General features: G+C 62.2%; 1 protein-coding gene across 2 annotated transcripts in view; it reads right to left on the bottom strand.

The window, feature by feature from the left end:
• PDE10A (phosphodiesterase 10A) overlaps window positions 1–15,961 on the bottom strand; it is a gene marked incomplete at its 5' end in the record, with an annotated part of 246,935 nt that overhangs the window by 151,466 nt on the left and 79,508 nt on the right. For both annotated transcript variants that reach the window (XM_080666608.1, XM_080666606.1), the window contains one exon: window positions 8,160–8,294. In XM_080666608.1, the coding sequence (XP_080522734.1) occupies window positions 8,160–8,208 (49 nt within the window). The remainder of the gene's footprint in view (window positions 1–8,159; window positions 8,295–15,961) is intronic.

The raw sequence follows: 15,961 nt of genomic DNA, 5'->3' as shown, positions 1-15,961 counted from the left end.
ACACTCGGGGCTTGTGCTGCTCACTGTGCCTGAGGGGTCACGGGTGCCGGGAGGTATTTCCGGGTGTTTTTTCCCCAGGAGCTGTGCCAGCCCTCGGAGGTCTTCACCGGCCCGCATCCTTCCCCGGTTGTTCAGGCAGCGCCCGGGCCACGCCCCAGAGCCTGGCTACCGGTTTTGTCGTGAACATCAGAGTGAGTGTGGGATTCTGGCAGGGACGACATGTTAAATTAAGGAGGGCAGAATACAACCATTTCAAAACTAAGGACCGGAACGTCAAATGCATTTGGTAGGGAGAGAGATAGCTATGTTTCTCTTTTCTTTTCTCTTTAAAATTTACTTTTATTTATTTCAGAGAGGAAGGGGGGAGGGAGAGAGAGGAACATCAGTGATGAGAGAGAATCACGGATCGGCTGCCTCCTGCACGCCCCCCACTGGGGATGGAGCCCGCAACCCGGGTCTGTGCCCTGACCGGGAATCGAACCATGACCTCCTGGTTCCTAGGTCGACACTCAACCATGTTTGTCAATCACATCAAACATTGTATTGGCACGTGTCCTGCTTCCCACATTTTGGTCAGAGCTTTTAGGAAGGCCTGGAGTGTGCACTCGGCCGTTGGCCGTTGGGGTGGGAACGCAGGTGGAAGCAGTGTGCGGCCTGCGATGCTAGGCCATCCCGCTTCCCCCGGGCGGGCGTCGCTCATCCCACATCAGCCCCCCTCCACACGCCCCCCCCCCCCAGAGCCTCCTCCTCCGGGAAGCGTATTCTGTGCGCTCAGCAAGGCTTTGGAAAATGCAAAGTAGTTTGATGTGAAGGAGAGTGACATGAGTGACATGAGAATGAAAGCAACGGTTCTTTTAAATGTCATACGATTCTCTCCGCTCACAGTTGAGCACCCCAAAAATAACTCCGAGCGCGGCTGGGTCCCGAGGTCCTCTCTTCCCTCTGCCCACCCCCAGGTGCGCCCACACCCACCCCACCTTCCTGCTCTGTCGGCACAGGTCCCCCCCCCGCCCCGACCCAGCCCCCCGCCAGCTCCCCATGCTCAGGCAGGCTGCGGCGGGCAGGGCGTGCTCGCTGTTGGGAGCTGTGTATCCACGGAACTCGGGGGCTTTCTGAGCCATGAAGTCAGTTACCACCTGAGGGCCCAGGCTGGTCCATTAAAATAAAGAGGAGCCCCCCCCCCCGCCCCCGGGTGTTTCCCTCTGACAAAAAGAGAGGTATCACCCAGTTGGTGTGGCTCAGTGGTCGAGGCATTGCAGGAGGGCTTGTGGGTTCCATCCCGGTCGTGGTGTGTACGTGAGGCAGCTGGTCAATGTTTCTCTCTCACATCGATGCTTCTCTCTCCCTCTCCCTCTCCAGAATCAACGAAAGACATGTCCTAGGGTGAGGACTAAATAAATAAATAAACAGAAGGATTGCCCAATGGAGACGTTGGCGGGATAAAAAGTTTCTGCTCAGAACAGGCGCCCGACAGCGAGACGGACTCTACATCCTGTCGCTTCGACCGGACTTTCCCACGAGGTCCATCAGCAAGAAGCCACTTCCAACGCTGGTGGTCACGTTTGGTGGCGATACCGAGGGACCACCTCGAGGAAGGCCCTTCCCACAAGTGTGACCTGCAGGCCCACCACCTGCCCTGTGCCCGGGAGACCTGTGCCCGGGAGACCCACGCGGTGGGAGTGCTGGGAGGCCTGCACCCGGGGGACCTGTGGGGGAGGGACCAGCGCCCTGGGGACCTGTGGGGGGGGACCTGCGCCCTGGGGGACCTGTGGGGGGGGGACCTGCACCCTGGGGACCTGTGGGGGGGGACCAGCGCCCTGGGGACCTGTGGGGGGGGGACCTGCGCCCTGGGGACCTGTGGGGGGGGACCTGCGCCCTGGGGACCTGTGTGTGTGTGGGGGGGGACCTGCGCCCGGGGGACCTGCGCCCTGGGGACCTGTGGGGGGGGACCTGCGCCCTGGGGACCTGTGGGGGGGGACCTGCGCCCTGGGGACCTGTGGGGGGGGACCTGCGCCCTGGGGACCTGTGGGGGGGGACCTGCGCCCTGGGGACCTGTGGGGGGGGACCTGCGCCCTGGGGACCTGTGGGGGGGGACCTGCGCCCTGGGGACCTGTGGGGGGGGACCTGCGCCCTGGGGACCTGTGGGGGGGGACCTGCGCCCTGGGGACCTGTGGGGGGGGACCTGCGCCCTGGGGACCTGTGGGGGGGGACCTGCGCCCTGGGGACCTGTGTGTGTGTGGGGGGGGACCTGCGCCCTGGGGACCTGTGTGTGTGGGGGGGGGACCTGCGCCCGGGGGACCTGCGCCCTGGGGACCTGTGGGGGGGGACCTGCGCCCGGGGGACCTGTGGGGGGGGACCTGCGCCCGGGGGACCTGTGGGGGGGGACCTGCGCCCTGGGGACCTGTGTGGGGGGACCTGCGCCCTGGGGACCTGTGGGGGGGGACCTGCGCCCTGGGGACCTGTGGGGGGGGACCTGCGCCCGGGGGACCTGTGGGGGGGGACCTGCGCCCGGGGGACCTGTGTGTGGGGGGGGGGGACCTGCGCCCTGGGGACCTGTGGGGGGGGACCTGTGCCCGGGGGACCTGTGTGTGTGGGGGGGGGGACCTGCGCCCTGGGGACCTGTGGGGGGGGACCTGCGCCCGGGGGACCTGTGGGGGGGGACCTGTGCCCGGGGGACCTGTGTGTGTGGGGGGGGGGACCTGCGCCCTGGGGACCTGTGGGGGGGGACCTGCGCCCGGGGGACCTGTGGGGGGGGACCTGTGCCCTGGGGACCTGTGGGGGGGGACCTGCGCCCTGGGGACCTGTGGGGGGGGACCTGCGCCCTGGGGACCTGTGTGGGGGGACCTGCGCCCTGGGGACCTGTGGGGGGGGACCTGCGCCCTGGGGACCTGTGGGGGGGGACCTGCGCCCGGGGGACCTGTGGGGGGGGACCTGTGCCCGGGGGACCTGTGTGTGTGGGGGGGGGGACCTGCGCCCTGGGGACCTGTGGGGGGGACCTGCGCCCGGGGGACCTGTGGGGGGGGACCTGTGCCCGGGGGACCTGTGTGTGTGGGGGGGGGGACCTGCGCCCTGGGGACCTGTGGGGGGGGACCTGCGCCCGGGGGACCTGTGGGGGGGGACCTGTGCCCTGGGGACCTGTGGGGGGGGACCTGCGCCCTGGGGACCTGTGGGGGGGGACCTGCGCCCTGGGGACCTGTGGGGGGGGACCTGCGCCCGGGGGACCTGTGGGGGGGGACCTGCGCCCGGGGGACCTGTGTGTGTGGGGGGGGGGACCTGCGCCCTGGGGACCTGTGGGGGGGGACCTGCGCCCTGGGGACCTGTGGGGGGGGACCTGCGCCCGGGGGACCTGTGGGGGGGGACCTGCGCCCGGGGGACCTGTGGGGGGGGGACCAGCGCCCTGGGGACCTGTGGGGGGGGGACCAGCGCCCTGGGGACCTGTGGGGGGGGGACCTGCGCCCTGGGGACCTGTGGGGGGGGACCTGTGCCCTGGGGGACCTGTGGGGGGGGACCTGTGCCCTGGGGACCTGTGGGGGGGGACCTGCGCCCTGGGGACCTGCGCCCTGGGGACCTGCACCCTGGGGACCTGCACGGTGGGAGTGCTGGGAGGCCTGCGCCCAGGGGACCTGTGTGTGTGGGGGGGGGGACCTGCGCCCGGGGGACCTGTGCCCTGGGGACCTGTGGGGGGGGGACCTGCGCCGGGGGGGTGGGGGGGACCTGCGCCCTGGGGGACCTGTGGGGGGGGGACCTGCGCCCTGGGGACCTGTGGGGGGGGGACCTGCGCCGGGGGGGTGGGGGGGACCTGCGCCCTGGGGGACCTGTGGGGGGGGGACCTGCGCCCTGGGGACCTGTGGGGGGGGACCTGCGTGGGGGGGGGGACCTGTGTGGGGGGGACCTGCGCCCGGGGGACCTGTGTGTGTGGGGCGGGGGGACCTGCGTGGGGGGGGGGACCTGCGCCCGGGGGACCTGTGGGGGGGGGACCTGCGCCCTGGGGACCTGTGGGGGGGGACCTGCGTGGGGGGGGGGGACCTGTGTGGGGGGGACCTGCGCCCGGGGGACCTGTGTGGGGGGGACCTGCGTCGGGGGGACCTGCACGGTGGGCGTGCTGGGAGGCGGCAGGGACAGGAGGCCACGTCACACAGGACTCCTGTCTATACTGTTCTTATTTAAAATCAGCTCAGCTGAATTGTTTGGGTTTGAAGTCATGCTAAACAAAGACACATCCCCCAACGGCACCGTGTCTGCAGCGTACGGACGGGCGGGCAGGGTGCATGTGGGTTACAGGACACTGGCGCGTGGCGTGCATGTAGACTTCACGTCGGTGCTCCATCCCTCAGACCTGGCTTCATATGAGCCTTTCCACCTACCGCGTGTGGCTTCGGTGGAGCCGGGTAAGATCAGTGTCAGGACCTTGAAGGTGACGGTGGCTGGCGCTGCCTGGATTAAGGGGGCGCCGCCCCCCTGCCCGAACCCCCCAGCTCCTCCCCACGCGGCCCTGCGGCAGCCTGGCCCGTTGCCATGCTGGGCCGTGACCTCTGAGTGGGGCTTGTTTACCATTTTGTCCCAGGATTTGAAAACAAGCACTCTCTAAGTAGGCACGGAATTAATGGATCTTAATTACACCCTGTCGGCTGGCTGAATGCACCCAGATGAGCTGATAAGCAGGCGCTTGCATCATCCCCGAAGCCCTTAAGATGAGTCACCCCTTGACCAGGGCCCTTTGTGCTCAGTAATTGTAGGTGGAAAGACGGGGGCGGGCAGGGTGACTCCAGGGGCCCTGGGGGCAGTAGGACGGGATTCACGGCCAGCCGCACCCCCATCCACCTGCTTCCAGGAGAGAGAGCACCAACCCCAGCCTCCGGGTGCTGGGAGCCTGCAAAGGAGCCTGAGCCGACACCTGTGGTTCTCCTCGTATTCAGAGAGGGGATGGGGACGAGGTTTAGCTTGGATTCTGGGGCGTCACTTCATAGCAGACGGGTGCACCGTGAGAGGTGCAGGCCTCCGTGAGTGAGGGTGAGGGTGAGGGGGATTCAGGATGAAGCCTCGGGCACGTCCTGTGTCACCCTCACCATCACTGGCCTTGACAGAGACTCCTGCTCCCCACCCCCCCACCCCCACCAGCGTGGGCCCTGCCCCCTGGGTCACTGGCCCTGTCCCCTTGGTCCCTGGCCCTGCCCCCTGGCTCACTGGCCCTGCCCCCTGGGTCCCTGGCCCTGCCCTCTGGGTCCCTGGCCCTGCCCCCTGGGTCACTGGCCCTGCCCCCTGGGTCCCTGGCCCTGCCCCCTGGGTCCCTGGCCCTGCCCCCTGGCTCACTGGCCCTGCCCCCTGGGTCACTGGCCCTGCCCCCTGGGTCACTGGCCCTGCCCCCTGGGTCCCTGGCCCTGCCCCCTGGCTCACCGGCCCTGCCCCCTGGGTCACTGGCCCTGCCCCCTGGGTCCCTGGCCCTGCCCCCTGGCTCACTGGCCCCGTGCATCCCCCCTGGGCACACATCATGGCCGTGTCCCAGGCCCAGGTCCCCTCCACGTGGGAGTGGACGGAGGCTGCGAAGAAGGCGGCTTGTTGACAGTGGAGATGCAAAGTCAGGACAAAATCAGGCTCGGAAACAAAACAAGAACCTGTCCCCGAGAACACCGACCCCTGGAAACACGGTTCCACACGCCCGCAGCTTCCGTGCCCGCGGCGCCTTCCATTGGGGCAGCGTCGGAGCTCCCGGGAGAAACCTCTCCTTTGAAAAGGAAGCCGGCGGAAAGCCATGTTCATTTTCCGGCCTCATTTCCGTAACACGCTTTCCCCTGAAGTGAAAATGTTTCTCTGCTGAAACCTAATGGGGCTTTGCCCGCCCCCCAGTCAAACACTGAGGGGAAACTCCGAGCCCGTCACTGAGAGACCCTTCCCGCACGCGGCCTGAGCTCTGCGGTCCTTTCCTGGTGAAACTGGTGAAAACTCCTTTTAAAACGTGTTTTTATTAATTTCAGTGAGGGCGAGAGAGAGAGAGGCATCAACGATGAGAGAGAATCACGGACCGGCTGCCTCCTGCACACCCCGCGCAGGGGATCGAGCCCGCAACCCGGGCCTGTGCCCTGACCGGGAATCGAACCCGGGCCTCCTGGGTCACAGGTCGACGCTCACCACTGAGCCCCGCCGGCTGGCCGGGCCGGTCTCTCCCATTGAGATGCTCTCTTTTTGGGGGTCAATCCTCCTGCAGAAAAGAGAGATTCCCCCCTCGCTGTGAGACGCCCTGTTCGCCGCCTGTGGGCTTGGCCCAGCCGTGGGCAAACTACGGCCCGCGGGCCGGATCCGGCCCGTTCGGCTGTTCTATCCGGCCCGCGGAGCCGAAAGAGCGAGGGTTCTCTTGCTCTCCCCTCCGCTCCTTTACTTTGAATTTGTATTAGTTCACACAAACACTCCATCCATGCTTTTGTTCCGGCCCTCCGGTCCAGTTTAAGAACCCATGGTGGCCCTCGAGTCAAAAAGTTTGCCCACCCCTGGCCTTGGCCTCTCCGATCCGCGCTGCCCCCTGTGAACCAGGAACAAGCCCCGGCGCCCCCACCTGCCAGCCGGCTCCCCGCAGTCTGTAGACACCCCTGGAGGAGGCCTCTGCGCGCGCGCACGCCGTCCCCCTGACCTCATCTCCCCTGGGACCGCTGCTGCAGGCTCGCCTCCCGCCACGGGACAGCGGCGGCCAGGGCCCCGCGGCATCACATGGCCAGTCCTGTCACCACGTCCCTCCTCTGTGCGGGTCCCACTTGCTCGCTGTCTCCTTGAACCGCCCTCCCTCTTGGCCTCTGGGCCATGCACAGCGGTGCCCTCCCCCCCTCCCCTCCCTGCGGCATCCCTGCTCCCTGCACTCTAAGTGCCCGGCGGCGGGTGGGCGGGTGGGCGGGCACGGGTCTCAGCGGCCAGGACACTGCCCTCTTGGCATCTCCACTGGAGCAGTGATGGCAAACGCCACCCTCGAATGACTCCAGGCTCCCGTCGGTCCCTCCGCCCAGGGGCACCCATCTCACTGTCCACTCAGCATCCTTCAGATGCCCGTCTGACAGGCTCCGCCCCAACACACCAGAGACCCGCTCTCCTTCTCCCTCCACAGCCCCGTCTTCCCGCCTGGACAGTGGGCCTGGGCCGAAAGCCAGAGGAACCAGTCAGCGGGACCATTCCTCTGCTGTCCTCCTGTGCACGTCCGTTTCTGTGTGCATGTGTGTGTGCGTGTGCACGTGTGTGCATGTGAGTGTGTGCACATGTGTGCACGTGTGTGTGCATCTGTTTGAGAACAGGGTGACGTTTGGAGGGGAAGACCTTCCTCGGGCTAACGAGGCTCCGAGCACAACTTTCGTGACGGAGGAAGGAGCGGAAGTTACGCGCCCACCGCGTCTCCCGATGGTGCCCCCATACTACACGGAGGCTTCTGTGTCTTCCATCCCCCGCCCTGAGTGTGAGCCGAGGCCACAGCACCGGATGGAGGTTCTCACTGGGCTCCCGGGACCCAGACAGAAACAGCAGAGCCACACGACGTTGGTGGGGGGAGGCGTGAGCGCCACCCCGGGGCTCCGGCCCCCCGCGCTGGGCACAGTGCGTCTGCAGCAGGCACAGCCCGCCCAGGAGCTGCGTTTGGGGCGATGAACACGCCTCACGCACGGGCTGATCGCTGTGACGGCGGCCACACACACTCCTTCCTTGTTTGAGGAGCTCTGTTGCCAAGGCTCTCACGGTCTCGTTTCATAAGGAATGTTTCCAATAAAACAGGACCTTTCTGCTCGATACCCGCCGAGCCACAGAAACGGTCCGGGAGAAGATGCGAGGTGCTGGCGTGGAACGCGCCCTGGCGTGGTAGCCAAGCAGGACGTTACACGTCATTGTGCTCGATGACTCGTTTGGCCGTGGTGTTAACCAAGGTGTGTGACCTCACCCCACAAAACAACGGGTACAAAGGAAGCGTGCCAGTCGGATAAGCCCTCAAAAATAGACGAAAGCAGAGAAACAGCCGCTGAGGCATCTTTTAGAGAAGGCGTGCCGGCCCTTGCCCGCTCTGGGCTCCATCCGAACAGGGAACCACAGCGTTCGCACAGGGGACCGCGATCCGCACTTGCCCGGGGCTCCTGCTCGGAGCGAGGACAGACGTGAGAGGAGGGAGGGGTGGGGGTCATGGCAAGCGACCGGGGTACCTGGGGCGTGGCGGGAGTCCGGGCTGCCTGCGGCCGGGTCATCGCTCATCTGCTCCCGGGCGTCGGTCCTGCTTCTCAGAGTCAGCAGGGCGGGCCCTCTGCTCCCACTTGTCGGTGCGAAGGGGAGGCAGCTGCCTGCAGGGACAACGGGACATGGGTTAACGTCGGCTGCTCCGGAGACGCCCAGGGGGAGTCTCCATCCAGGGAGACCCTCTGGACATCAGACGGTGCCCAGGGCCGCAGCTGACCTCGGTGTGGGGCACACAGAGGCCCACACGCGCGGCTCCCCACTCTGGATCCGGAGCCGTGACGGCCAGGCCCTTGCATCAGCTCCAGCCCCTGCTTCGGACCCGCCGGGGATGCTGGGAGCCATCATTGGAGGGCCTGAAGTTAGACTCCACTTCTGAAGGGCTTTTGTTCGGGTCAGCCTGCCCTGTGTGGCGCCTCTCACCCTAACCTGCAACGTAGGGACGACTCGATGGAGATGAGAAGAATTATAATGAGCAAAGAGCACACAATTGCTATTGGAACAGCTCTTTCTTCTCTTAGGACAGAAACGACACAGGAAATAACAGCCACGAGTGTGCCCACCCGCCTGGCGCGAGGAGCAGGGCGCTGCTGTCACAGCTGTGAGCGGGTTTCCAAAAGCTGTGCCAGAGCCAGGTCCTGGGTTTGAGACGGCACATTGGTGCCCGTGAGAACAGTTCTGATAGGGTGTCTGTGTGCACGTGTGTGTGCACGTGTGTGTGCACATGTGTGCACGTGTACGCGCATGTGTGCGTGTGAGTGTGCATGTGTGTGCACGTGTGTGCATGTGTGTGCATCTGTTTGAGAACATGGTGACGTCTGGAGGGGAAGACCTTCCTCGGGCTAACGAGGCTCCGAGCACAACTTGCGTGACGGAGGAAGGAGCGGAAGTGAGGGAACCTGAGGCCGATGGACAAGACCATGCAGGGCTCGGAGCCGGCCACGCCTGAGGGAACCGGATGGGGGTGAGGAGCGTCCCCTCGGGGAGCATGGAAGGCAGTCCTTTCCCTTTGCGTTGGGAAAAGGAGGAGACGGGCGGAGGCAAGAGGGGTGTCGTGAGGACAAGGAAGAGAGGAGGCGCCAAGATGGTGTTGAACATCTGAATGAAATGCAACATCTGTGACCCAAATAGTTCCCTGTTATTGACTGCTCCCAACTTCTAAATCATTTAAAACCATGGCACATCTATAATAATAAAAGCATAATATGCTAATTAGACCGGACGTCCTTCCCGACAAAGCCGTGGCGGCGGTGGGGGCACAGGCAGAGGTGCCAGGCCACCATGTGGAGGCAGAGGCAGCTGCCGCCGCTGCAGCAGGACAAGCCCCTTGCACGAATTTCGTGCACCGGGCCTCTAGTGCGTATCTACATATAAAAGCTTAAGCAATCAGACAACCGGACAGCCGGCCGGTGGCTACGACGCACACTGAGCACCAGGGGGCACATATTACTGCAGGAGCGGCCCCCGATGGTCAGTGCGCGCCCATCGCCAACCTCCCACCGTCCCTCCCCGATCACCAGCCAGGCGGAGGGACCCCACCGTGTACAAACTTGTGCACTGGGCCTCTAGTACTAGTACAACATGAAATTTACCATTTTAGCAAGTTTAAAGCGGTTGGTTCTGTGGCATTACATGCACTCACATAGTTGTGCAGACATTGCCACGGTCCGTCTCCAGAACTTTCCATCTTCCCAAACTGAAACTCTGTCCCCATTAAACACTCGCTCCCCATCCCCTCCCCCAGGCCCTGGAAGCCACCTGGAATTCACTTTCTGTCGGTGAGTCTGACTCTTCTAGAAACTTCATACACGTGAACTCATACGGCATGTGTCCCTTAAGCCTGGCTTATTTCACGTGACAACATGCCCACGCTTCTTCTGCACCGCAGTGCATGTCGGAAGCCCTTCCTTTTTGAGGCTGCACCCTCCTCCCCTGGATGGACAGATGGCCTTTGCTTACCCGCTCACCCCTGACGGGCCGCTCCCGCCTTTTGACGACTGGGAATTACACCACCGGGAACACGGATGCACAGCTCTCTCTCTCTGGCCTCTGGCCTCCATGTCTGTGGAGGCTGATATCCAGAAGCGATTGCTGGATCGTGTGACAATTCTACATTGAACGTGTTGAGGAACCACCATCCCATCCCCACAGCGGCTGCACCCCTTCCCATTCCCATCAGTAACGCACAGGGGCCCGATGCTTCCATGTCCTCACCAACACGCGTTTTCTTCTCATTATCTGTGAAACAGCAGCCATGCTGGTGAGAGTAGGTGGGACTTCACTGTGGCTCTGATTGGGTCTCCCTGTGTTCAGGGATGCTAAGCATCTTTTCTGTGCTCACTCAACGTTTGTCCGTCTTCTTTGGAGAAATGTTTACTCAAGTCCTTTGCTCACTTTTTTAAAAAAATTTTTATTGATTTCAGAGAAGAAGAGAGAGGGGGAGAGAGATAGAAACATCAATGATGAGAGAATCATGGATGGGCTGCCTCCTGCACGCCCCCTACTGGGGATCGAGCCTGCAACCCGGGCATGTGCCCTTGACCGGAATTAAATCCAGGACCCTACAGTCTGCAGGTCAACACTCTATCCACTGAGCCACACCAGCCAGGGCCTTTGCTCGCTTTTGAATTGGGCTGTGGGGTATTGTGGTTGTTGACCCGTAGTCTGGACAACCATCTCTGATCAGGTCTATGATTCACACGTATTTCCTCCCATTCCGTGGGGGGCCTTTTTGCTCTGTCTGCTGTGCTCTTGGGCGCGCACAAGTTTTTCATTTCGATGAAGCCCAACTGACCCCCTGTCTTGGGTTGCCTGTGCTTTCTGTGTCAATCCAGGAAACCATTAGCAAGCCCCGTGTCATAAAGCGTTTCCCCTCGATTGTCTCCTAAGGCCTCTGCGCCACAAACTATTCACGCCAGGGACCCTTTGCCAGGAAGCTCCCAGATGATGTGCCAGAACATAGGGGTCAACCGAGGAAAAGGGGAGCAGGCCGGAGGGGGGTGGGGTGGAGAGAGACCTCACAGGACAGAGGCGCTGGGAGTCCAGGGGGAGCCCTGCAGGGGGGCAGAGCGGAGGATGGGAGAGCGCTCTGGGGGGGGGGGGGCAGGGCCTGCGTGCTGAGATCGCGTGCCCGACGTGTGTTGGGAATAAGTTTGGAAACCGGGTGGTCAGCGGTGACAGATCGGGTAGGGCACTTGGAAACAAGACCGTGGTGTCGCTGAAAACGGAAGCTCGTGAGAGCAAGGCCAACATGGATGCGGGGCAAGTAAAAGCCGGACGAGGGGAAATGGAATCCAAGTACCCTGTTTGGCTCAGGCACGAGGAATAGGGACAGGGACCCGACATCGCCAAGGCACCGCTCTGCCCAGCAATCGCCTCGATCACCGGGCACGGGGCTCTCAGGGTGCAGGGCAGCGGGTGGCAGGGGGCGGCTGCCTGCCAAGAACAGTCCTCATTTCCACGACAGAAACTCGGCTGTGAAGTCGGCAAACAAAGGACCCGCCGAGCAATCACAATGTGTTCTTTAGAACAAAGGCAATAAAAGCCTGAGAAGCAGGAGCAGAGGCTTGGAAGCGGCCGTTTCTTGGAAGCAAGACCAAGAGGGGCTGGGGCAGCGTCTGTATTCTGTTCCAAGCACTTCAGCATCGTGTGACTTTCAGCACGCGGTCACATGTACTTGGGGAGGTATTTGGACCACTCGTGCTCCCATGAACTGAGCACGCTCACGGTCAGGGTCACCCCTGATTCGGAGGCGGGGGCCCCTTCCTTGAGGCGAGTGGCCCCGGGCAGCACAGGTGGTTTCCGAGGGCAGGCTGGCCCGAGTTCAGCCCTTCCTGCCTCCTGAACTGAGCAACAGCCCCGAGCAGCCTGGAGACCCCCCAGCAGCCCTGCCTGGGGAGGAGGCCTAACTGTCCCCACATGTGAAAGTGGGGTGGGGAAGGGGACGTGGAAAACCAGCAGAAATTCTCCCACGATGGAGCCTCATCTCCTAAACTGCCCTAGGAGGTTGGTTTAAACTTCCGGCTTGAATGTGAGCACCAATAATCAAGAACATCCCGTGGCTGGAGTCAACACCAGTTGATCCACCAGCCTGAGAGACGCCCTGGAATGAGACCGATCTGGCTGGCCCGGCTGGCCCGCTGCCTCGTGAGGGAAGGTCGTGGCCGGGCATCTCCGAGGGACTCAGCTGAGGGCGGCCCATGGCATGATCCATGGCGAAGAGGAAGGATGTTGCCATGCAATTGTAGGATGAATAAACCCAAGTCCAGATTTAAGAAATGGAGGCGGTCCCCCAAATCCTCTGGCCCAGGGTCCAAGGAGGTCAGTGACCGTGTCCGCGCGGAATTCCAGGCGTGACAAAGGGCAGACGCACGGACCGTGTGGACGGCTGTCCATAACTAGCCTTAGAGATGAGAGCGTCACACAGAACAGCCACATGTTAGCTTTCTCTAAGGTAGAGGGTTAAAAGGGGTGCGATGGAGAGGGAGACTGGCTCCGTGCTGAGCAGGGCTGTCTGACTCACACCGAGCCCTTCCAACGTGAAATGCGTCGTCGCTGTTGGGATCTGCCCCTGTGGCGTGGGACCCGAAGGGGGGGTGGTGAGAGTGTTCTCGCCGCAAGACCAGCTCCCCGGCACATGCATATGGACGCATTTCTGCTTTTCCCCTGAGACTCAGACTAGGCAAGAACAAGTTAAAAAAATATATATTGATTTCAGAGAGAGGCAGGGAGCGGGAGAGAGAGAAACATCAATGATGAGAGAGAATCATTGATCAGCTGCCTCCTGCACACCCCCCCACTGGGGATCGAACCCACAACCTGGGCATGTGCCCTGACTGGGAATTGAACCGTGACCTCCTGGTTCATAGGTCGACGCTCAACCACTGAGCCACACGGGCCGGACTGCACTCTGTTGCTTTCTATTTGCTACATGATGTGTGAGACGCTGAGCTGTGAATTAAGACCCAAGAAAATGCCCTAAGAAGGAAGGTGGACTCGCACTCCTCGGTGGCTCTGGACAGCCAGCCCGTCCGTCACTCTTATTTCCTGTCCGCGCCCTAAGTGCCACTTACAGACGCTGACGTCATAAGTGGTTCCAGATCCCGCCGTGTCCACAATGGAGACGAGAGCGATGGGATCCAGATGCTTTCCTGGTAAACAGGTCCTCTGTCGGGAAAGCGAGCGGGACAGGAAGGAACTCACCGATGCCGAGACGCTTATGACATACGAGGTCCCTGCGCCTTGGCACCCGGTGAACACGCAGCCCCCGGTGACCCCCTCGCCCGCAGGGACCCGCGTCTCATCGAGTCCCGTCGCTTTTTAAATAACCCATCGGTTCGTTGTAACGCTTCTAATGCCTTACGGTGAGCACAGCCTGCAGGATGGTGCCGATCTATAAATTAGGAGAGCTAAGGCTTAGTAAACCCCAAAGTCCCCGAGAGCCACACAGGACGGTCTTGTCACGTGCACACCCATCGCTGGTGTGGGGACGAGAGGTTCGGGATGGCACTGTTTCCCAGGCCCCGGGCTCAGGGTGGTCCCGCAGATGTGCACTAAATAACCGCAGGTTTGTGTATTTCATCATCTGTAACCTTCCCAATGTCGCTGAGCGGCACCGAATAACTTCCCTGAGTGTGTCGGATAATCCCACAGAGTCTCCTCTTGGCACGAGGTGAGCGTTCGCAAAGGCTGGTCCTGGGCCCGCCTGGCATGACAGGAGGCAGCACAGGGACGGCCTTGCTGCGGCCCCGCTGTGCGGAGAGCTGGGCGCCCCTCCCCCTGCACCTCCCACGCGTGTCACTCCCACTAGGTGCCAGAGGTTAAGGTTCACTCACTCTCGCCAGGAGAGCTCCAGGTCACATGACCCTGGGGCCTCTGTGCTGCTAGCGAGTGCCCCGAACACACAGGTGACCGTGCTGCCACCCTCGGCCGGTCCTGTGGGACCCTAAATAAAGAAGCCTGTGCTTGGCCTCCAGCAGCTTCATTTGCAGCACACTTCTGTTTGAATTCCACATGAGAACAATGCCTCTCGGTTCCACGTACACACAGATGCGCACACAGCCCTGGGCACACTCCGGGGCTGCCGACACAGGGCCGGCCAGCATCCCCACCGTGTGCAGGATGGAAGGTGCCCGCCCGTCAGCTCACAGTGCTGGCCCCACCCAATTCAGGGGGCACTTGGGGTGCAGGGCACTGGCCCCACCCAATTCAGGGGGCACTTGGGGTGCAGGGCGCTGGCCCCACCCGATTCAGGGGGGACTTGGGGTGCAGGGCGCTGGCCCCACCCGATTCAGGGGGGACTTGGGGTGCAGGGCGCTGGCCCCACCCGATTCAGGGGGGACTTGGGGTGCAGGGCGCTGGCCCCACCCAATTCAGGGGGCACTTGGGGTGCAGGGCGCTGGCCCGACGCAAAGCTCAGTCTGCCGGCTCCCCTTGGAGCTGCGGGAAATGGCATGCATTTTGAGGAAGGTGACGGTTTGAAGACAGTTGTGTGTGGTTCCCACAGCAGTTTTCTCCACGCCAACACCGCCCGGCGTGGGGACCCGAGAGTGACACGACAGATGAGGCCGGGATAAAGGGAGGGGGGTGTCATGGTAACATTTGGGGTCAAAAGTGCATTTTTAAGCCAACCAGCATGTGGATGAGGTAGTGGAAATGCAAACAGCCTGGAAGAGGACAGCAGAGGACGGGGGGCCTGGCCTCAGGGACACGGGGGCCCCCAAAGGCACTGGTGTCCCCAGATGAAGTTTAAACCACTTGAGGGCCGAATAGAGACACCCACGGGCATGAGCTGGCCCCGCTTTCTTCGTCAGTTATATTATGTAAGCGTTATGAACGTTTAATATAAAGAAAGAGAATTATCATTTGAAACGAGGCTAATTAAAGGGAGGCTAGAGCAAAGGGGATATATTTAAACCTCTCCAGTTAAAAGTCAATGTCAGTGAAACTGAATAGCAACCTTCTTTAGATGGAAAAATCCCGGGAATACAGCAGGGATGTTATTTCATCCTGACTTTATTCTAACGGACAGACACGGGAGATGGAAGAAAACAGCGGGATACTGGGATACATTGCCTACTGGTACAGTATTCTCAGATACGGAAGGGTGGGAATCTATTTTTAAAAAGGGATTGTGTTTATATATATTGCATCAATATATATAAGAGGCAAAGTGTCCCCTCGGGAGTTCGACCGGGAGACCGGGAGTTGGATCGCTCGCTATGACGTGCGCTGACCACCAGGGGGCGGCGCGGAACGAAGGAAGGCCCCGATCGGCCCCTGATCGCTGGCCAGGCCTAGGGACCCTACCCGTGCATGAATTTTGTGCACCGGGCCTCTAGTTTAAAGATAAAGATAATAATAACATAATCATCCCACATGCTTGGGGGCAGTAACCCAAGACTCAGCTGATTGGGAGCCCAGATGGGTAACCTGGGGCCCAACCACATGGATCCGGTTCCCGGGGATCATGCCGAGTCTCAGCAAAGCTCTGACGTAGATTCCGCAGGCCACCTGCTCGGTGGGGCCCACGGGGATCAGTTCAGAGCTGCCCTGCGTCTGAGGTCCTCGAATCTGTCTTCAAAGAGCCTTACTGCGGGGTCATCGGCAGGAAGCGCGCCCAGGCCATGGGAAGGGCAAACAGACAGGCCTCGGGCGTCCGCTAACCCACACGCCGGAGGCAGGGGACGCGCCTGCTGTTGGTAACGGAAGGATCATCTCCGCAGCCAAGCTGTCTGAAGGCAACAGACATACCCCTGTGACCATATGAAAGTCA

This window comes from Plecotus auritus, assembly GCF_963455305.1.
Source record: "Plecotus auritus genome assembly, chromosome: 4".
NCBI classification, from domain to species: Eukaryota; Metazoa; Chordata; class Mammalia; order Chiroptera; family Vespertilionidae; genus Plecotus; species Plecotus auritus.
This window is presented reverse-complemented; position numbering and strand designations above follow the sequence as displayed.